This window comes from Bactrocera tryoni, chromosome 2, assembly GCF_016617805.1.
Source record: "Bactrocera tryoni isolate S06 chromosome 2, CSIRO_BtryS06_freeze2, whole genome shotgun sequence".
Lineage (NCBI taxonomy): Eukaryota > Metazoa > Arthropoda > Insecta > Diptera > Tephritidae > Bactrocera > Bactrocera tryoni.
Genome location: NC_052500.1, coordinates 52785719 through 52810153, shown reverse-complemented (window position 1 = coordinate 52810153; position 24435 = coordinate 52785719). Strand labels below are relative to the sequence as shown.

Here is a 24435-nt window from a genome sequence, read left to right as displayed (position 1 = left end):
CGATAAAGAATACACTACAATGTACTAACAATTTTCTCTATTAGTTCCCTTAAAACAATTATTATTTTAAATATGTATAAAAAATTTTGATTCTATATTTTGTCCTTCGAATTTTACTATATTTTTAACCTTTGTTTTTGTAATATTTATCAATTGTTTTTTTCCAATATTTTTACTGCTATCAATAGCACTTGATATGAAGTAAATAATAAAAATATAACTTAGTTGAAGTTAAATCAAATTCATATTTTTTTTTTAGATCGGGAAATTAGTACCATGGATGATTTTATTTTATTATCCGTAACTGTATGTATGTACAGTGTCCGACAAAACAATAAGAACAGTCCGCGTTATAAACCAAAACCCTTAAAAAGTCTATCCCAACCAGTGAAAATTTCAAATAATGTGTAATTGATCATTCATGCCATACTTAAGTTGTGCCCAAATAAAATCTTAGCTAAGCATTGTTGCAGACTGAGTAGTCGTTTGCGTTTCACAGTCAATGCTTAATTTCTATAAAATTTTATTATGATATATGGCAACGTTATGGGCAACAATATAATTTACAAATATATTTTACAAATGTCATCCATAAAAATATGCTTGAATTATTTAAATTATAACAGGCCATACATAAATTTGCGAGTAAAGTTATATCGAAAATGGATGAAAACAACGAAAAAGAACCCTGAATTTCACCGCTAGCGAGTCGAAGAACCTATTGGAACTGTTGAAAATCCCAATCCGATTCCATATTTTTTCACAAAAAATTGTTTCTTATTATTCTTCTTTTGACAAATAACTGAATTTTCAAAACTATTCAAAACAAAAATCAATTTCTTAAGTTTTCCATTTTCAGCACTTAAGGGGTTAGGGGCAGTCAGAATTTTCAAAAAAATATTTTTTTGTTTTGAATTTTCGTTAAGTGTAATATCTTAAAAATATTCTCTGAAAATTTCACGTTGATCCGATAATTAGTTTTTGAGTTATTCGATAAATAACAAAGAGAGCTCGGGCACTCGGGCAAAGCGCTAGTGTGAAACTTTAAACGTGTTTTTCTCAAAACTATGTTTTATGAACTGAGATTTTAATGAAATTTATACAGCTTTTAGAATACATAATAAACTCGGGCCTGATCGAAGGATTTTTTGCCAAAAATTTAGAAAAAAAATTCCTGAGGTCGCCATTTTGTTAATTTTTGAAAAAATAAAAAATACTTCGATCAGGCCCAGGATTATATATTTTTAAAACCATTTTTTTTTTGTTTGTCCGATTGATTTTAGATGAATCTCCAAGGACTTATGGTTGTCACCGCAAGTACCTTTTTTTGGAACTAGGTCAACACAAACAACTATAACTTTGGAAATTAATAATTTTTTTTTTTGAAATTTTCGTGACTTCAAGTCAACACATTCTATAATAATGTCATATTACTACTTTTGAAAAATAACATGATTTAATAGAAAAAAAATACTGAAAATTCTAATTTTTTCGTGCCTCTGACTACCCCTAACCCCTTAAGCATAACTTAAGTATGAACTTTTAAACCCTGTTTTACTGTTTTATCTTAAGCACAACTTAAGTATGGACTGTGAAACCGGCCACTTCAAATAATTAATAAATATGATTAAAACAGGAAGTATAATCACATATTCAATATTTTGTTGAAGACTCATTGTTTTTTAACACAACTTAATACTTTTTTGACATTGAGTCAACTAGCGCCGAACAAATAGTCTAGGGTATGGAATACCAATTTTCTTGGATGTTTCTCCGCAATTCTTCCCTGTTTTTCGACCTAATACCACACCAGTAGAAGCATCCCCACAGCATGATGTTTCCTCCCCCATGCTTAAAAGATTTTGCAGTATGTTTGGGGTGAAATTCTGCATTTTTCGGATGTCTTTCCCAACGTTTATGATCACATCCATAGTACGTTGCACCATTTTTTTTACATTATATTGGGCCTTTCAATTTGACATGAAGCGAACTCGATGCGACAGCTTCGATGTCTCTGTGTCCATAATGGCGCTTTGCAAGATGTTCTTCCATAAATTTGATTTTGAACCAGACGTCTCCTAACTGACCGCGCACAAATTTGAACTCCTCCATTCATTACCGGCTCCACCCTTATGATCAGGCACCCAAATGAGGTGCACTTGGTTGCGAGCTGAAATGCTGTTTAGCCGTTTTATGTATATGCTTTTACATCAATAACAGTTCAGTCTTGTGTGCGGAGGTCGCTGAGTATGGCGATACTTTCATTGAGATAGTTGCATTAGAAGTTTGAAAAATACTCGGAAAACAAAGTACGCGGTCTTGCGAAGCCTGCACCGTTTTCGAGGCATCAGTGTACTACTTAATAGTGCTGTGCCTTTTCATTCCAGTGATTCGTAGAAGGAATTAGTAGTAGGAAATGTGTGAATTTACTCCATTCAATCTTACTGCTGAGGGTAATTTTAAACTTTTTTGTGAAGTTTACACTTTTGGTAATACTATCCCTCGGGAAAAGAGCCATTGGTGTTTCATCTCATAAGGCCTTCATTTGAAGTATATTATGTGTAGCTGTTTGTTCGATTACAAGCTGAAGCGGTGTGAGTTTCAGCATGACCTCTATTGCTGTCGTCCGGCACGCACAAGCCTTTGCAGTTTCTATAGTTAATGCCTGCGATATTCCGTATGGAACGATAGGTCTCACGATTAAGATGGACATCCACCTGATGGTCTTTGGCTTACAGACTTAGTATTTACCAGCCAGGCGAGTGCACACCTTAAGGACCTTTGTGGGTTTGGGTATTGTCAGATTCACATGCTCAATACTATCTTATCACAAAATAAATTAAACTAAATATTCTAAGTGTCACTGTTTTATAACAAACTAGCTGACCCCGCAGCCGTTGTCCTGCGTGAAATTATGTGTTTTGAAATGAAAAGAAAGTTAAATTTATCATTTAATTTTTGTTTTTTTTTTTTCAATGTAACGCAGCTTGATACATTTTTGGTTTCTGTTCCGGTGTACAGAAAAGATGGTTTTCCAACTCGTGAGCACGCCACGGCGTGTGAAAAACATAACATTTCCAAATGTTGACTAATGCGACTATCTTTAGATGATTGTCATCTCACATGCAATTTTCACTGGAAACGAAATACGTTTGAACTGAAATGGGAAATCGTTAGAACTCAAAGGAATTCGTAGAATCAAGCATTCTGCCCCATGTATTCGATAGGTGCGTCACAATCAGTCGGGTTCCATTACGCAGTTTCGTGGCATGATTGCGAAACATTATAACGACCGATCCTACTTTGAGACGCAAATGATGCGGTGGCATACCAAGCCTGTCCAAAGAATTTAGAAATACCACTGGATAATTCACGGCGCCGTCTTCATTACCAAGACGATCGATCGATTTGTATGAGCGCAAGTCTCCCGGAATTTGACTTTGAATCTTCCAGTCAACAACATCGGCATTTTTGGCAGCTAACATTGCGCGTGCACTTAAGGAATCGTAGTTACGATAAGTTGGCCAATGTCCGAACATTTGTGATGAGTTCATCTTTGGTGAATTGGTAAAGGGAAAATGGAATTGATATCAAACCACCGGAAGTATCAACCGGAATTTACCCATTTCCAATTCTTAGCAAACACGATGTAAAATGTCTTTGGCAATGTCTTTTTTGTTCGTATCCCATAATTGACGCGGATTTGAAGGCTGATATGTCGAAATGATTATCGCGAAAAGTGTGCGAACTTCATTTTCATTCCAGTGATTAACGTGTTCCAGCAATTGTAATTGCTGGCTTACTTCTCCAAAACTTGCACACACCGTACCATTCACAGTAAGCAATTACTCAAATAAAGTTGAACCGCGTACATTAATCAATAGCAACCGAAGGTAGAAGCAGTCGTCGGTTTTTGGGTGGAATGTGTAAATTCGTCCTAATGCATTAGTTGAGAACACCTCTGGATTTCAATCTACTGGTTGGCCTTGCTTTCTGCGCAACTATTTCTTCGACGATGCATTCCATGTATAATATCAGGGTATTTTCGAATAGAGCAACGTTCTCGTAAACGGATCACTGACGAAAGTTGAGAAAAAACTCGTCAATGTTAATTTTGTTGCTGGCGGTGTTTCCACTGGCTGTACTGTATTCTTTGAGTTAAAATACACATTAATATAAACACATAAATAGCATGGTTTGAATTTGGTTAGCATTTTCATTAATGTTTAAAATGAAATAAGTTGTTGTAGTGACATAACTACAATAGTTGAACATATGCTACCGCGGAGTTTTTTGTAGACATTACGATGTTTTTCAATATTGTTGTACATTATTTTGTTCTATCGCTAATAGTTTCGGCACCGCATTCGACGAAAGACATTTTAAGACTCATTTTTCTACACCTTCGGTTACATTGTTCAAACTTTACCAAGGATCCCTAGTTTTTTTTTTCAAAATGAAATGTAGCCTATGTCAAATTGGAAGAATGTAGCAATCTATTGGTGAAAGAATTTTTTAAATCGGCCCAGTACTTTTTGAGCCTATTCATTACAAACATACAAACATAGGTACACATCTTTCCTCTTTATAATATTAGTGTAGATAAGAAGTATCCACTTGTCTCTTAATCGGGAACTATAGATGGCTTCAAAGAGGCGATAAGCTCGACTACCACTCACTTCTATCAGGCAAAACCTGGTTTTTAGTTGGATGCATACCCACGCCAATAGTTAGAAAATTAATAAGCTCAATAATCTAAAGAATAGCCTCAATAATTGTAATTTGAATATTTTATCCAGTATCCATTCCTTGGAAATGTAAATTATAATATCTAAATATGTGTGCCACTTGATTTTAACTAGTGTTCACGCCTCCTTCACTGAATAAAAAATAAAAAAAATCATTTGTCTTGATTTTGATCGGTCAGTTTGTGTAGCAACTTTATGGTATGGTTGTCCGATCTAAACAAAATGTTTTGGAAGTTGTTGTGTTGTATTGGACAAAAATCCATGCCAAATTACGTGAAGATATCTTTTCAAAAGAAAAGTTTCCAACACAAGAACATTATTTTGATTGATCAGTTTGTATGGTAGCTATATGACCAGGGGAACCGCTGATTACTACTCAAAATACTGTGGTACTAGCTCGCGTAAATATGTATAGACGGATAAACGAAGATCCTTTCTAGGCGTTACTAACTTCTTGGCATACTCAATATACCCTGCTCAGGATAAAAAAATGTCAACAGGTGTATTTAGTACTGCTGGCTAAGAATACCGTTTGACTTAAGTTACGAATGTGATTAAAGCCTACTACTGTGTCTCCACTACGGCTCTAAATGGCCACTTAGGGATTAAATATTATGACTTTCAGCGTGACTTAGAAAAAATTATACAGTGAGCCTTGAACTCGAGTATCTACAAACCGGACGTCTTCTAAAAATTCGACAATGCTAAGCGGTAGTTACTGATAAAACCGTATTTTTTTAATAAAATATTTTTTTTTTGTATTCAAGTTGATAGCTGAATGGGCAGATAAGTAATAAATAATGACACATATTGATATTTAATTACACAACCAACGAGCATTTAATCAAATAATTGTGGTATATAATTATTGTCTATGACCAAATCATGATCATAGAATTTTAACCGATTTGTATTTATATTATATGTATGTCTGTATTTATGAATGTACGAACCAGTGTGTAAGATGGAGACGAGGTCAATTTGCAGAAGTCAAACCGTATAATAAAGTGAAGCGAATTAAAGAATCACTGACCTTGACTTTTCCAAAGTTTAAAGCCCTTACAAAAGAGAAACATAAAGGAATCTTCGAATAATCATTCGTCTCACCACGCACACACACACTTATATTTACTTACAAATTGTATGTGCATTAAGAACCATTATAGTAATTTTTCTTTGGTACCACACACACTTAAATATGTACATACATAAGTATATAAATGTGTATGTACTCTTTGCCCTTCTTTTGTATAATACTGGTTTTATTGGATGCTTCATCATCGTTGTGCCGTTTCGCTGTCGTTGACTCCGTCGGAGTTAAACAAGATCTATTTCACCAGTGTAGACAATTCTTATATATGCTTTCAGGATCAATTCTGTTTTTTATTCAATACACATGTTGATACATGTATTTATATATGTATTTTATTTATTTATTTATTTAAGCGACAAAAAGTGTCATGTACTTACTTGCTGCAAGGTAAAGCTGTTGACAATGGCTTTTTGTATGTTCTTAATGTGTTAAATGCTAAAAGAACCAGCATTGTTTTTTGCTATCAACTTAATTGTGTAAAACCTGCAGACATTTGACTAACCTTCTACAATTCTTGTTGAAGTGGTTCCGACAATTAGTTTTTTTATGAAGAATATGCTAAATTTGTAAATTTTTTGTCAATTACCTGTATGTTTTTAGTTGTCAATAACAAAATTTATTAAAAAAAAAACAAGAAAAACTTCTCACCGAAGTTATAATACCCTTCACAGGTACATTTAGCGTAAAAAGATCGTTATCTTGATATTCTTCGGGCAGTTTGTATTGCAGCTATATGCCATAGTAGTCCGATCTGAAAAACATGTTTGATGATTTTAGCATTATCTTGGAAAATATATGTTGCATTTGCTATTGTGGAAAAAGATGCGTACCAAGTTTCAGATCGATATATCAAGACATGAGAGAAAAGTTCGCGTCTATAGAGGCAGGCGGACATGGTTAAATCGACTCAGTAGATGATGCTCAATATTGCATGTTTATACTTTATAAGGTATCTTTATACCTTGTCCATTGTATAATAAATGTAATTACCATATATGTATTGTAATTTGTTCGTAAAAATCCGTTCATTGATACTTATTTAAGGGTAAATTTGCTTAACTCTGTCAATTTATCCCGCAAGTAAGGAAAAAGTAATCGAATACCCGCCCGACCGATTTTAACCAATTTTGATATGTTACATTCTTATTCTCTTTTTATGTTACAGTGTGAAAATGAGCGAAATCGGACTACAGCAACGGCTACTTCCCATATACCATAGTTTTAAATTCTATCTGATTCTTTCTTTTCGAGTGTATAAATCAAGAGGAGAAGAATAAACGGGATAAAACTTTGCACGAATAATGCCCTTCGAGTATGCCACTTTATGGCCAACAATTTTTCTCATATAGCACAATTTTAAATTACTTTTGATTCTTTCCATCTTATGAAAAAAATTGCCCAAATCCAACAAAAACTGTTCAAGCCGCTATGAACCGAATATTTATACCCTAGTACCTACAGTTGACTTTTTACTGAAAATATTGGTCAATGTGTGAGATTTATAATTGAAATTCAGAGAGAATTCTTTCCTGAAAGCAGTATATCTGTGTGCTACAAATGGGTTGAAAGGTTGCAATACTTCATTTAATATAAAGATTTTCGAACTTTCGGGTGACTTTATACCGCATATGTATATCGGCGAATATATGAGTTATCTTAATATAATTTAAAGAACGTATTTGTTTTACTACGGTGCATTATAATGAACAAAATCGGCTGCAAACTCACCCTAGACCCCATATAACTATCAAGTCTTATAACCTTGAAGGTACTTCCCTGGCTTTAATTCTTGCAAGTTACAAGAGTATGAAATGTTCGGTTATACCCGAATTATTTTTTTAGAGGCTCTACGCATAGGTTTTGAGTTCCATTAAGTGTGCATTTTATATTCTGACAGCTGTCCGGGGCTCACGAGAACAAAAAAGAAGTCGGAAGTTATAGAGAACCACAATGAATGTGCCGATAAACTCCAATAGAGCTCCATTTACCAGTTATTAAATACAATTTGTGACATTGTGAAATTCTATATCCGCAGGAGAGTGAAGTACTAAAAATCGTTATTGAACAAATTATTTTTTATTTTTCACTCAAATGAATTATAAATCCATAAATATATATGGTTATTTGTCAAGTAGGATTAAAAAATAGACGTACATACTTTATATGTGTATATGTGATGCTTTGTTTTTAGTTAAACTATCGATAAAAATGCAAATTAGTGACAATTATTAATGTGAGATAACTACTGTAATTATTTTGCAAAAGTCAGACTATTCAATTTTATTAATTTTTTATTATAAATAAAGCGTGGAGTCGGAAAAAACGGATGTTTATGCAAATTGAGTTGCAATTATTAATTTTCAAATATAATATAGATACAAATGTATGTATGCTCAAAAGATTGGTTATAAATATCCCATTAAAACTTTTTACTTGTTTCGGTGAAGAGCAAACAAATTTCAAATTAACAAAATGTTGTTTTAATGTTTATAAATCAGAAAACGTGTATTTCCTCCAAATAATAGTAGGTATAAAAATTATTAAAGGTTTTGAAAGCTATATACACATTAATGTGTAAATAGCCATGAACAAAATCCGTTAAGGGAATAAACCTCAAATTCCAAACACCAATTTTTTTTTGAATTTTCGAGGTAGCACTTAAGGGGTTTTGTGGTTAAAAGATCCAAGAATTTTTTGTTTTGCTGTTTTCGTTGTTTTATATCGTGTATTATATATTTGACAATTAGAGACATGAGACAATCGTGACAAGCAGAATACCGATATAAGTGGTAACATATAATACTTAATAAAAAAAATTGTCATACAATTTTATCATGTTCAAATTTTTTTTCTCCTGGTTGTCACATATTTAATGCTTTATCATTAAAGATGCTATTATAGCCCTACGGTCTGGTAAAAATATCAATTAACTGGCAGTTTCTAACCAAACTATTTTTTTGTTTACTTATATTATTATTATTGTTTGTATTATTTATCATTGTTATTAATACTAAAAAATAAATACATTTAAATTACATAGGACTCTAACTTTAAGGAATCTACCTACTTCATAAAAACTTCGGAAAAGTCAAAACAAAAAGCAAAAATAGGTGAAAACTCCAACATTAATAGAATGTCAGTGAAAATTATAAAGTAATAACGTGATTCATAGAACCAAAATTTAGTAATTTATTTTAATTTCCTAACAATTCCTGGCGGTGAAAAACTAGTTCCAGGCTTGCATTTTCAAATAAACACCACTAACATTATTATTTAATGGTGCTGTCTGTATACTGTATTTATACACATATTCAAATGTATGCAAGTGTAAATACTTACCACTATATGTGAATATGTATTGGTGCACTTTTCTGCATACGTATACATACATACATCTATTTCGTTTATAGGGATGTTATACTTACATATCTACATACATATCAACCCTTATCCTTGCTGCAAACATCCAGGTAAACGTAACGGTTGTCAAAAAGTTGCAACGGTCATTGGTCTGGAAACAAGGGGTACACACGTATCTAAATTTTGTACGTACATATGTATGTATGAAGGGATATAAATATAATATGTATCTGGTGTTTGCAAAAAATATGATTTACAAATTTAGTTTCAATACAATTTTCAATAAGAAATTGAATACTACTTTTGGTTACAAATTGTCATACTAGAAATTCGTTAGTATTGTTGAGAAAATGTTACTTTATGTATATTATAAGTGTATGTAAGGTTGGGAAAATTCTGCAATTAAGTCACTATATTTAAATATTAATGCAAATCATTTACATATATACAGGTACATATACACAAAAGCGTGCTTTATTATTTATGTAGATATGTACATTTTATATGGAAAGGGAGTTCAGTTTATTTTTGGCCTCGCTTTACATGCATAGGAAAGTATCTGAGCATACCTACAAATGCATTAATACAATTATTTCTATCGATGCTTGTGTGCGTGTAGAAATACAAGTCCTTTTTCTTTATGTATATGTACATATGTATGATTGCGAATTTCAAATAGCCGAATGGATGTTAACGCACCCGCAGCCACAACGAAAATCAACATCAACAATTCGCTACTATTTTGTTCTGGGTTGGGGCTCGAAAGTTCATGAAACTGCGCCGCTTCACAACCTGTAGAGCTCCAAAGCTGGTATAAATATATCTAAACTCACATACACGCGTACACATACTACTTGGTAACTATGCGAATGGGGAAAATAATTTTTTTTTGTGCCGTCTAACATTCAACAGTTCGGCTTTTTGCTGAAATATGAGTTTGGGGCGACATTATTCCCCACTATGGGTGTGGAAGCGTCTGTCTACTCGTATATACATAAATATAGGATGTATACACACATGTGTTTGTTGTAACTCCCTTGCAAGATACATTTTTGCATTATGCTTGCTTTCTGTTTGTTGGTAGTGACTGGCGGCAGCTGAAAATGCGGCTGTCCTCTGTCGGCTGTGTTAGTGTTGAAATTGAGAATATATATTGATTTTTAACAAAAAAAGAACGAAAACAAAAACAACCATCAGAGTCTCATACAATGCGGAGGCGGAATGAAGCGAATCGACACAGTCGTTAAGGGTGCGCGTACTCGCTCGTTTGCACCCGGAACAAATATACATATGCAATGCAATTGAGCGAGTAGGTACGCTGAAATTGCGCTAAGGGTAGAATACCGTGATTGCCAACTTTTATTTGAAAAAAAAAAAATCCATTATAATGGCGCAAGAAAGAAAAGTATATATTTAAAACATTTTTAAACTTTAAATGGCACAGGTTTTTTTTTTGTAAATTTTAAGCATATTTAAATATGTGGAGAATATTTTTTTCTTAAAGAGTCATACCAAATATTTTTGCACACGCTCTTTTATTAATTTTATGAGGGAAAATTAATAACAAGAAAATTTTTTTAACTAATATTTATAAATGAAACTCAGAAATTTAAAATATTAGAAGATGTGAGTGTCGCAACTGGATAATAATAATGGCAATTTATAATATGTTACGAGTCAGTAGAGTAGTCAAAAATAACTAAAAAGTTCTACTAATCAAAAATTCTGAATCTGTTATATTTGCAGTTATTTTTGAATGTCCTTATTACAGTATGCGTGACGATTTATGTCACTTTTATAAAACCCTTGTATACTTTGTTGGCAACTCTTAAAGGTACGATACTCTGGAGGTTGAGTGAGCTAAGCCGACAAACTTTATACCCGCCGCAGCTGTCGTCATTAAAATATATTTGCTTGTATTGGTGAGTCTGTTTGGTGATCGTCCTGCGTCGCTAAGCATTTTTTCTAGGAAGGCAAATAATCCTGTTTATTCTATTGTTGCATTTACTGAAATGCCATCCTGTTTGAAAATTTCGGAAAGGTTATAAAAATTAATAGCTAGAAATTTGTCTATATATATTAGTACATAACATCTGTTCGGTTGTCTGTCTGCTGGCGCAGTGTATACCTACATATAGTATTTTGGAATATTTGTGAGTATGTCTATATATATATGTATGTATGCACTCTTTGCTACAGCACAGTCAGTTCAACTCGTTCACGACTAGCTTTGTCCGGGCCGTTGGCGGTGCTATTACAACAAATTATTGTCTACAGACTTTTAAGCATGTAATTTCCCTAAATTTATGTTATATTAATATAATTAAAAAAAAGCGCATCATTAAGTGTAGTTTGTAAGGTTTTATTATAAAATATTGTTAGTAAAAGTTTTGTTTTTATTTTTGCAGTTTTTAAAAATGATCACTACATTTTTTCTAAAGTGGAAAATGAATTGAACCTTTGAATAAAAAGGCAGCAACTGTGTAAATATCTACGTTAAAGCTAAACCAACACATTTTTTACATACAAGCACTGCAAATTAGAAATTACTCGGTCGAACGTAAGCAGATAAAATTCATTTACAAGGATTAAAGGTAATGAACTAACTTTGCTTCTTTAAATATTTAATAAGTATTCTTTTCTAAATAAATTTTATTTATATTTCTAGAAGCAATATTGGTCATTTGGCTCACCTGCTAAAATGGCCTCTTCTCCTACCCCATCATTGGACTCCATACGTGGTACTAATTCCATAGAATCTTACGGCGAACACACAGGATATTTATCTGACTCCCCACTTACACTGAGCGGCTCATCACCACCAGTTAGTGACTCAGCCATTTGTGACGAATTTACCAGCTCCTCAGGATCCGTTAGTAATCAGCATCATCCCATTTCGGCCTCAGTATCATCTTCTTCGTCGTCGTCGTCTAGTAGCGGTCTAAGTGGTTGCGGCAGCACAAGTAGTGCTAATAGTAATAATAGTTGCAGCAACATAAATAACGGTAGTAGTGGTAGTGGTGTACTTGGCGGTATCACTTGTAACAGTAGTAACGGTCCTGGCGTCATTGGCAGCAATTTGAACGGTAAAGGTAGTCCGTCGAGCAGCAATCTACTTACCAATAATAGCATTGTAAGCGTATCCACAGCTAATGGTGGTGCCGTACCGCGTTGCACCGCTTGTAAGAGTAAACAATCAGATGCTGTGGCGAGATGTTTTGAGTGTATTAGCTATTTATGCGCCAATTGCGTTACAGCTCATCAATTTATGCACTGTTTTAACGGGCATAATGTCTCATTAATAAAAGGTTTTGATACGACCACAAATAACGTGACCACAGCACCATCAACGACATCAACGTCCTCAGTCACCGCCACAAACTTAGCAGGCCCTACGTCCAGTAATCTGACTACAAACGATTTAAAGTTATCTAGTTCGCTAACTATGATGTTACAACAACAACAGCAGCAGCAACAACAACAGCAACAAATCACCAAATTTACGCAACTCTCCAAAATGGTAATGAATTCGCATCTTGTTGGTAGTAATAATGCCGCTATATTGGGCGATAATGGTGAACAATTGGAGAATAGCAGTAACGCTGATGATTTATTTGGCAATATAGTGCCACAATTACGTTCAACATCGTATTGTCGTCGCCACAAAAATGAAGCTTTGAAATTCAATTGTCGCACATGCTGCAAGATTGCTTGCAATGAATGTGTCCTGCAAGAGCATTCTGCCGGCTTACATGAAGTTGAACATATACAAGAACATCAATTATCGACAGTTTTCCCACCGAATAATACGTCGACAACAGCAACGTTCAGCAGCCAACAACAATCGTCGTCCGAAACGGTGTTGCAAACTGTATTGACTGAATTACGTGGAAAAATTGCCGAAATTGTATCGCTGGTCAGTAGTAATTCTGATAATAATTCCAGCAAAATAAAAATGCAATATCAAAAAGCACACAATGAGGTCAATGAGACTTATCAATTCTTCTGTTCGATGATTGACGAGCGTAAGCAAGAGGTTTTGAAGGAACTGGAGAGTTTATATAATGCCAAAGTGGCATCGAGCAGTGTCTGGTTACAGCGCTCCAAGGAACTCATTGAGAAAGCCGTGCATACATGCGATAGTTTGGAACGTTCACCGAAAACACACAGTGTCACCGATGTTTTAATGTTGCGCAAAATGCTTGAACAACAGCTACAAACCGCTTTAATGGATATGCAATTGCCATTTGAATTGGAATTTGTTTCAAATTACCAGTCCATACAGGCGGGTGTACGCAACACGTTCGGTTATGTTAGACCAGGCAATGTTGAAACAACTAGTGGTGGTCAATTAGTTAAACAGCCACCCATTGCCAGACCAACACAGAGCTCATCCAATAGTAGCAGCAGCAATAGTAGTCTCAGCGGTGTGGGTTCAGCACATTTGCCACTCGGTTTGGGCTTGTCGAGTAGCCTCCTTGACACCTACAATAATGCTGTGGTTGGTAGTGGTGTAAACGGTGTTGGCGGTATACTTGGACGTAGCGGCAATCATAATTTGATTGGCAACGGTGGCGCAAATAGTAACGCAAATTTCGAAGAGTTGATGGCTAAACGTTATCATAACCATGCAACGGCCGTCAATGGTGTTATTGCACCATATGTCAGTGTTAATCCTTATGAGAAATGGAGTAATGGCGGTAGTGATAATATTTTCTCTACTACAGATCCATTTTCAAGCGCACAATTACTTAACTCACTGACAAGCAGTGTGGGCGCCAATAGCAGCGCACTCAGTGCACTAACTGTACAAGGTAGTAATGCATCTACCGATTCGCTAATGGATCTAACTTCGAAACTGCTCTCTACCTCCACTTATCCACCTAAGTCACAAATTAAGCGCCAGAAAATGATTTACCATTGTAAATTTGGTGAATTCGGTGTGCTGGAGGGACAATTCACCGAACCCAGTGGTGTTGCAGTAAACGCACAAAATGATATAATTGTCGCCGATACGAATAATCATCGCATACAGATTTTCGATAAAGAAGGTCGTTTCAAATTTCAATTTGGTGAATGTGGTAAACGTGATTCGCAACTCTTGTATCCAAATCGTGTAGCTGTCGTGCGTAATTCCGGTGATATAATTGTTACCGAACGTTCACCAACGCATCAAATACAGATCTACAATCAGTATGGACAATTTGTGCGTAAATTCGGTGCCAACATATTGCAACATCCACGCGGTGTCACCGTGGACAACAAAGGACGCATCATTGTTGTGGAGTGCAAAGTGATGCGCGTCATCATTTTCGATCAGAATGGCAATGTGATTCACAAGTTTGGCTGCAGCAAGCACTTGGAGTTTCCCAATGGTGTTGTGGTCAATGACAAACAGGAGATTTTCATCAGTGACAATCGTGCACATTGCGTTAAAGTCTTCAATTATGAGGGTCAGTATTTGCGACAGATTGGTGGCGAAGGCGTCACCAACTATCCAATCGGTGTTGGCATAAATGCGAATGGTGAAATTTTAATTGCTGACAATCATAATAACTTCAATTTGACGATTTTCACGCAAGAAGGACAACTAGTGAGCGCACTGGAATCAAAGGTTAAACATGCACAATGCTTTGATGTAGCACTCATGGACGATGGCAGCGTCGTACTGGCTAGCAAAGATTACCGTCTATACATTTACAGGTATGTTCAGGTCCCACCAATTGTTATGTAAATGTGGAGAATAGTAAAGCAAACAAAACAAAAAACTTACGCATAATTACCTAAATGTTAAGTCGGTGTAATATGTAAAGGATAAGCAAGCTTGCAAGTCGTGTGGCAGTTACCGAAACGTGAAGCTGCACCGATGCCGGTAAACGTTTTTATTTACAATAATCTAATCTTTATATTAAATGTTATGTGTGTATACGGTCGTTCATTGGTAAGGCCACTTGCATAAGATAATTATTATTATTACGATTATTATTATTATTACTTTTTGCACAGATAAGATTGACACGCAATTATGCATTGTATGTACCTATTATAAAGTGTACATATGTTTGTTGTACCCAGTTGTCCTGCTATTTTTGATACTTCGAAAGCAAAAGAGCAGCAAACTACCACAGTAAATTAGTTTGCTCCGATATCTACTGCTTTAATGACCACATATATATGCTATATAAATGTAGAAGTCGTAAGGTTTTGACACAACTAAATGCTGCTAAAAATGATTGAGTTTAGTATGAAAAACAAAATATTGAAGAAAAAACAAAACACAATAACAACAAATCTTAGTGTTAATTAAATTAGTGAAACTTAATTATAAACACGGAGACATTTAATGGTTTTCTTATTATCTACTTATAAATTATTTGTTATTTTTTATACCTTTTGCTTGTTTATTTTTAATTTTATTTTATTTGTAATTTATATATGCGCACAACACTGGTTTGTTTTTTATTTTTATTGAAATTATTACTCATGATGATGATGGTATATGTATTTTAGATAAATTTTATTTCGAGCAAAGCATTAAGCATTGTTAGTTGTTTAAAAAATTAGATTTTTTTTATTTTTATATATACATAGTTTTGGTTTTATAGACTGAACTGAACTATTTTGTGTATAACTAAGCAAAAATAAATAAAAAATGTTAAATATAAAACTAAAAAAAAAAACATATTCTGCACAATAAAATGTTTTTTGGTAAGCTGTTGATGAAATGAACTTGTGTGAAAAATAAATAATTTTGAATAAATAAACATTTAGTTAAACGAAAATGAAGCTAAAAATTAAATAATATTAATATAAACGAAAAGTAAAACATAAATTTTGGCAATCAAATAAGACTTGAAAACAACCTAGCAAATAGTTTGTAAATTTGCATTTGAAAGTAGACGTTATACTTAGTTAAAGAAAAAAAAAAACAAAATTAAACATTAATGTAAAAAAGAGTTATATTCATAAAATGAATTTAGCTGTTGCATTTGTTTAATTTTCCAAATGTTTAATAGTGATGTCGGTCTCGCATATATTTATACATACATACACTTCTTGTAGTTATGTGTATGCAATCCATGCTTCTATCCAAGTTTTTTACGAAACATTATTAGCTGTATGTAGTGCACAGGTTGCGGCATTATTAAAACAATTATGTAACTATGATATACTTACATATATACAGACGTACATATATACATATATATATATATACAAGTTTAATAATGCTTATGTACAAAATATTTGCTGTTGTTAAATATTTGTAGTGCAGTAGTTTCATTTACACACACGCAGGCGCAGCAGTTCTCCCCCCAAACAACACAAACCAATACAATATCCATGCAGTTACATAAATATGTTTATACGTAAACTATTTGCCCAAAAACATACATATATAAATATGTTTTTGTACAAGTGTACTAAGTTAACCATATACAAAATATTACTTGCAGAATTAATATTAGCTTTTATGGCTTAATTATGGAAAAAGGCTTGATAAACAAAATTATGCGAATTTAATGCATACATTAATGTATGTATACATATGTATTTTTCAGCTCATTTGTATGTATATAGCGGTTTTTTAAAGTAAAAAAAAATGTATAAGTGGCCAAATTTTCTTGTACGCAAAAATGTTTGCAGTGTGTTAATATTATTATGTGTATGCTGTCATCAAATGTACATACATTTAATAAGTAAAATCTAAACGCACACGCGCACACATTCAAATATACATATATTCAATTCCAATAATTTGTTCCTTTTTTGCTGTTAACGGTAAATGCGTTTATCACTGCTTGCCAACAGGCTGTTTTACTCTGTAAAATTTTAATTTTATTGTTTTTTCTCGAAACACTTTTCTAACGATCAGAATATTGCTTTCGTTGCAGCAGGTTCTAAAAAACACTTAATAGTTTTTGACAAAACTGGACAAATTTATCATTTCTATTAATCACATGGTCTAATATTTTTTATTTTACACGCTCATGTTTAACACGTTTGTAACAATTTTGCATATAAAAATTCTTTAAATTAATCATTACAGCTTAAATTTCAATAAGAGAAAAGCATAAATACAAAAATAATTGCATTGATTAAAAAAAGAATCAAATGAAATTGTTGGTTATGTTAATTATTTGCTTGCAAACGTTAAATTATTTAAATACTATGAAACTGTAAAGGCTATGTTGAAGATAGAACTTTTGAATTTTGTTTTCGTAAAAAATGAATTATCTCTAGTATTGTTTTTGTATTGAACAAAATTTTCGCATAACCCATGCATATGTATTTAGTACACATTTTTGATATGACGCTCGCGTTTTGATTTGACTATTATTTTTGATTATTTTGACCGTGTCGTTACTTGAAATTATGCAATCCAAAGTTTTGCAAGTAATTTAAAATTATATAATAAATATTTGTTTATTAATATTTTTGTGCAAACTTGATTCCCAATTTAGTATTCAAAAACTTCATATACTTTATGTTGCGCTTTGTTTATTTTCATAAATTAACAGCAATTTACTTTTTTCATTGCATTCACATAACAATTTTGTTTTACAAGCGTTGAAAGTTAAAAAAATCTTTATTAACATTAATTGGTACTAAAAATATTAAAAGAACTTTAACATTTGCAAATAGTATTTTTTCCTTCAAGCAAAAGCCAAAAACGCAATTTATGCGTGAGTGTAGCGAAAATGCAACAACAGAAATATTAAAATATTTTATATTAGAAAATACTTCTAAACACATATGTACATACATATATACATACATACACTGAAGGCTTTTAAGAATCTCAAAGCGTAAAGAATTTCGAAAGATTAATACAACAACATACAGGCGTGGCGTGTCTAACGAACAAACAAACCCATACGCAATAATGACTTCAATTAAAAAAATATTAAATATTATATAATGTGCTATATTTATAAACACTTGTTTATAACCTAAAATAAACGGCGATACAAAACTTATTGACTACTGTTAGAAATCGAAAAAATGAAAGAAATCAATAATTAATAATAAATAGTATAGCATTTAAAGTAACTGCATCAACCCACTAAGCGATAGTTTTTATATGCTCACACAAACACATTTTTGCATGCAGCCATGAAAAATAATTGTATTGTTACCGTTATTGGTACTAAGCCAATTAGTAGTGAGGTGTGTTTTGTATAACTACAACAACTACTGTGCGAAAGGCATGTGTATGACAGAAATTTTTTATTAACAAACGTTTTTTGAAATTTGACTAAGCACAGTATACTAAAAGTTGTGTGTATGCTTATTAGCAGTAAAAAAGCAAAAATTGATAGAATACAAATCTGTTTGAAAAGTAAGAGGGATTTTTGAAAAAAAACCAATATCTCCTTTAATGTTTGAAATCAATCAACACTGCTGCAAATCGACTTATTATTACTACATACATACATACATAATCTAACTCGAATTAAACTTATTGAACTGTTGTTTATTAAATTATACGAAATATAGAAAGGTTTTTTAAAGTGATGGAAAGTTTAAGAAAAAGAAAAAAATGAAATAGTACGGACAAAAGGCACAAATTATTATTAACACTCAAAGCAAATGCGGCAAAGAACATAAGATTGATAATTTAATAAAACAAAAACCAACAAAAAAAAAACAAAAAAAGCAAAAACAATTCGAAATTCTGTAAGTAGTGTTTATATTTTTGATAAATGTTATTAAAACTCCAAAATGAAACACAAATTCAAACTACATAAATATTGTAGCAGTTACGAAAAACTTTGATACATAAATGCAAAAGCAAAGGCGAAGAAATAAAAACCTAAAATAATGCAAAGACGTGAATAAGCAACGTTGGTTGTTGAAATGAAACTAAAATAATATTTATGAAACGAAAGAAGAAGCATGAAAATATTGCACCCGAATGCGGACACATATTAATATTGTTGGAAGCGTACAATTGCAACAATTGCATGGGGACTAGTACCAAAAAGTGTGCAAAACAAAAGTAAACGCAACTAAATTAATTTAATACTGCTTTATTTTGCAATAAATTTTTGTTTGTTTGTTGAAAAGTTATTTAATTTTTAGTTTCAGCGATAAAAGCAGAAAAAAAACTAAAAGTAGTTTAGCCAGCGCTGCATTTTAACTAGTTTTCCAAGTTTTCCCTCCACCAACCAAACGTTTTAGCATATTATTATAGAAATGTAAAAGTTGAATGAAAGATATTGATCTCATTTGTTGTGCGTTGCGGCCTACTAAAGCCAATTTAATATCAATGTTGTAGAATGAAACAAAAACATAAAAAAAACTTCAAAAAGAATATAAATTATGAATTATGTAGTCAGCGACTGGTGTTAAAGTTTATGCAGTTTTATTACAAAGCAAAGCAAGTTAATCTATTATAAAACTATGAGTTATTATTTGCAAATACTTTACATAACGGTTTTATGCAATTTGCAACGGCTTATATGGTTATGTATTCAGCATACATATACTAAAATACGTGAATACAAACATCACTGTGGACTTTTTGTACATTGTAAAGCTGCGTTTTCAAATTTCGAAACAAAAGTTTTGGCAAAGAAAACCAAATACGCGGCTGTTTTGAAATTTCGTTTTTACTTAGATTTGTAAATTGACACGGAAATGTTAAGTTGTGTGCTTCCAAAAGCACTTCGTTCAACACTTATTGAAATGCTCAATAATTCATTGCTATTGCTAAAAATCTGATTTGATAAAATAAGAATTTAATATAAAAAATATTGCAACTTCATGAGATTTTGAACATCTTTCAAAGTTTTTTTTTTTAATAAAATTAATTCAACAACAGGAAATACAAAAAAATTTACAAACTTAAATTATATAATAAAAATTACAAAATATGTTTCGCAAAAAATTAATTAAATAATGAAATATGAAATTGATTTTATACTTTTTCGAGATTTTGACGAATTTTCAAACTTTTTTTTAATTAATTAAACAATAGGAAATACAAAAAGTGATTTAAGAAAATAATATAGTTTTTTGACAAGAAATTAATTAAATAATAAAATGCAAATTAAACATTTATGTCACAATCTCATGAGATTTTGACGAGTTTTCACATGGTTGTTTTTTCCCAAAAAATTATTAAACCATAGGGAATAAAAACAAAATTTAACGAACTTATAAAAATACGAAATTGGTTTCAATTAAATAGGAAATAAATTGGTGATAAAATTTAATTAAAGAGTAAAAAATAAATTATTATGTTAAATTTATGTTGAACATTAAAATTCAAAATTTCAAAAGTCCACATATTTGTTTGTAAGTTAATGTGTTATATGTGCAAATATTTGCTAAATAAAATACAGTTATTTAGTATGTTAATCATTGTTATGCGCAATTCATAAGAAGTCAAAAACCATACGGTACACACAACATACATATGTATGTATATGTAATTTATCTATCGAACGTCTAGCGAATTGCATAAAGACTAGTTAGTAATAGTATAGTAATTGCATTCGTGGGTGGTTATAGTTTTTTTTTAAATTTATTTCATAATATATTTCTTTATTAAACAACAATTTGAGGTCAATTTAAGCTAAGAAAGGGGTTGAGAGGCATGGAAATTAATTTGAAATGTATCGTGTATATATAGCTTGTAGTTGTTTCAGCAAATAGACTTTATTTCTACTTAAGCTGTGTGCGCACACACCCACACATGCTACTGCATTGACATGTCTAATGTATGAAATGCTGAAAATAGTTTCCGTTTTGCTGCATTCAACAGCTTAATAAACAACAACCATACATATTTGAATGTGCATATGCTGTAGCAATGCAAAATTTTTTTACAGCATATGTATGTTGGCAATTATGCACAACACCCTAAACTAGCATATATCAACTGTCACATGTTGTACAGTTAGTTTTTGAAATATGCAATGCGCATGCTAAAATGTTAGATTGTAATTTTTAAGGGTTTTTTAGCTGCGTTAAATATAACTATATACCATACATATACCTTCTGAAACTATTTCTACTATATAAATCTACCGTAATGTACTAAGTAGATCCATAGAATATATACACATATATATATATGCATACATATACATATGTATATATGTAAATGTTCGTTGGATAAAAAAATATTTAACTATATGACTGATTTTTATAAACATTCGTATACATATATACATACATACATACAATACATTCAAGCGTTTAAGTCGTATGTGAGTTTAAATGTTATTTGTAATATCTAAATATATATATACATACATACAAACGTATAAAGTTGTACTAAATGCATTAATTATTAGATAATATATATATATACATTTATATATATATATATATATATACATACACACACACACACTTTATTACCAGAAAAGAAAATAGATAACCGTGTGATGCTGGATGCTGCTTCTAAAAAATGTAGTGATTACATACATAAGTTTATGCATAAATATAAATACAGTGTTATACATGTATATTGCAAACTTTTGCATCAACGTTTTGAACACTCTCTTGAAAGTTCGGTAACGTTTGAGACTAAACTAAGTGAAAAAGCTACTTTTATACGTTAAGTTAATGTTAAACGAATTTAAAGCGAATTTGTGTTGTCTGCAACTAATTTATTTCAATTGCTTGTTTAGTTCTTGTTTGTGGTTTTTTTTTTTGCATTTTCATAATGCTTAATCTAAGCAGTTTTGACATACATATGCAAAAAGTAATTCACTATTTTGGTACTAGTTTTTAGTTATTGTAATTTAAAATACGACTGCGATAGCGTAAGCTAACCAAAAATAAATGTTTTACCTATTGTAAAGTCTGCATTTGCATATTTACATATAAATAAGTACATATGTATGTAGTACATACATCAATTTATGTACTGAGCTACTTTAATGAAAAAGTTAATTGTTACTTAACACATGCAAATAATAATACTCCGTAGTAGTTTTTTTTATATAAATATTTATATTTAACTGTTTTTTTCATTATTATTAACTAATATTTGCTTATTATTATTTTGAATTTTTGTTTTTAGTTCTTACAGTTGTAACGTTTAGACTGTTCTACCTAATGTAATAATAAATGCAAAACATGTATATGTATACATACGTACATATACATATATACAATGCAAAAACATAACGAAAAGTAATATACATAAAAAGTGTTGGAAGTGTGAAAGTGTATGAAAATTTAAATTGATAAAGGCGCGAAAAAAATAAAATAACACAAAAAAACAGTTTATGCGAAACAAGTTTTTAGAACTTATGAAGAGTGACTCATTTAGGGAATTTTTAAAACCAAAATCTTGAAATTTAAAATTACGCACACACGCCGCATTTTATACAACACAGTGTTGTTAAGTGCCGTTGTGCAACTCCAATGTTTCGCGATGTTTTCTAAACAAAACAAAAACAAATGAAAAAATAAATAAATCAAACCGATTTAGTAATGAATTGTTTTTTTGTTTTTTTTTTTTAACTATTAAAATGTTTATAACTACCAATTTTATAAGGTCGCGCAATTATTTTATGCTCTCTAGCATAAGTTGGCTTTTTATATATTTACAAATATATATACATATATATATATATTTCTCCTGCCGAAACGAATTAAAGAGTTTATAATATTAATAAAAAAAGTAAAAAAAAATAAAAACAATCAAACAAAAAAAATATATTAATATTTTTGTATGCATTTGTAAGATTGATGTTTACTCTTGTAGCTTGTAAGTAATATTGACAAAAACAAAACTAAAACATACATACATAGAATGAACGTGTAAAACCTAAAAATGTTTAAATGTAATTGTTGGCTTTTATATATACATACAAAACGTACATACATACATACAATTATATATCATTACTTAATAAGTATGAAACGTGTGTGGAACATGCAGCAAATATGGAAATACCGACCAATAGACTCATAAATGCCTATGTTTCTACTAATAGTTTTAGGTGATTACCGTTAAACTACCTAAAATCTAGTTTATATACTTGCATACGTACATACATATATATTTCAATTTGCAAAATCAAAAAAAAAAAAAATAAATGAATTAAAGAAAATAATAATTACCGTAGCATGCAAACAAAAATGTGTGACGAATTGATTCTGCTGACGACTGCCCTACTGTTGGCGCTTTATTTAATAACTATAATTAAAATATTATAAATATAAAGAAAATAATAATAATAAATGGCTCTCTTGGTATTTAAGTAGCAGCATGTGTGCGTTAGTAATATAAAGCAATTATATATAATGTAATGATTAGTAATGAAATGTGCATACACATACACATACATAAATATGCAAACATTATAGCTGTTTCTTATTATGTTTATGGTTATTGACTATTATCATCATTAGCTATGTGTAACAACAGGTCTTGCGCTCCACCTGCTGTTGCTCTTTATGCATTTCTCAAATATTGTTGTCTATTTTATTTCGAATTTTTTTCTCTATTATGAATTTAATATGAATTACACACAAATATATATGTTTATATATATACAATGTTTAGTTAGTGTTTTGTAACTTAATTGAAATTGAATTACTTTTGTGTAATTTTATTGCATTTTTAAATCGTAATGCATTTCAATGTAGCTTCTACCTACATATATTTATATACAAACCTAAAGTCGTGTTATTATTATTATTATTATTATTCTCTTTTTTATATGTAGCAACGCTCCTATTAGTTGATAAACCAATAAGAAAAAATGTATTCTTAATTTCGATTTATTTATTGTTACAACTGTAACGTTGCGAAAGTAAAACAACAAAACAGACCAGCATGCGAAATGTTAAAGAAATCGTCGTTACAATGAAATTATCTTGTAAAGTACATTATTAATAAGCAATTTTTAAATTGCTTTGTTGAAAGAATTAGCACGATTAGTATATGGATATGAGTAACTGACATAAAATTATCATAAAGTATAAAAAAATATTAATTAGTGCATTATATTTTTCTACCGCTTCGTAAAATAATATAATTGTCAAAATATCTAGTAGAAAGAAAAAATAATTATTATAAAAAAATTAAACTAAAAGCAAAGTAAAACGAAAAAAGTAAAGTAAGATGGAAATACTGCTGCTTAACGTTGTATGCAAAATAAATTCCATACGCATGTTGTTCCCGCCAATATCGTATTGATGCTGTTTAAACATAAGATTTTTTACATTAATATTATTGTTAATATATATTTCCTTTCCACTCTT

General features: G+C 31.3%; 1 protein-coding gene across 1 annotated transcript in view; it reads left to right on the top strand.

Moving 5' to 3' along the window:
* The window catches only part of LOC120768481 (brain tumor protein), a 34055-nt gene extending 18740 nt beyond the window's left edge, over positions 1-15315 (top strand). The window contains exons 2-3 of the mRNA XM_040095195.1: positions 11610-11795; positions 11870-15315. Of these exons, the coding sequence (XP_039951129.1) occupies positions 11903-14935 (3033 nt within the window). The 5' untranslated portion in view covers positions 11610-11795; positions 11870-11902 and the 3' untranslated portion in view covers positions 14936-15315. The remainder of the gene's footprint in view (positions 1-11609; positions 11796-11869) is intronic.
* The last annotated feature ends 9120 nt before the right edge of the window (positions 15316-24435 follow it).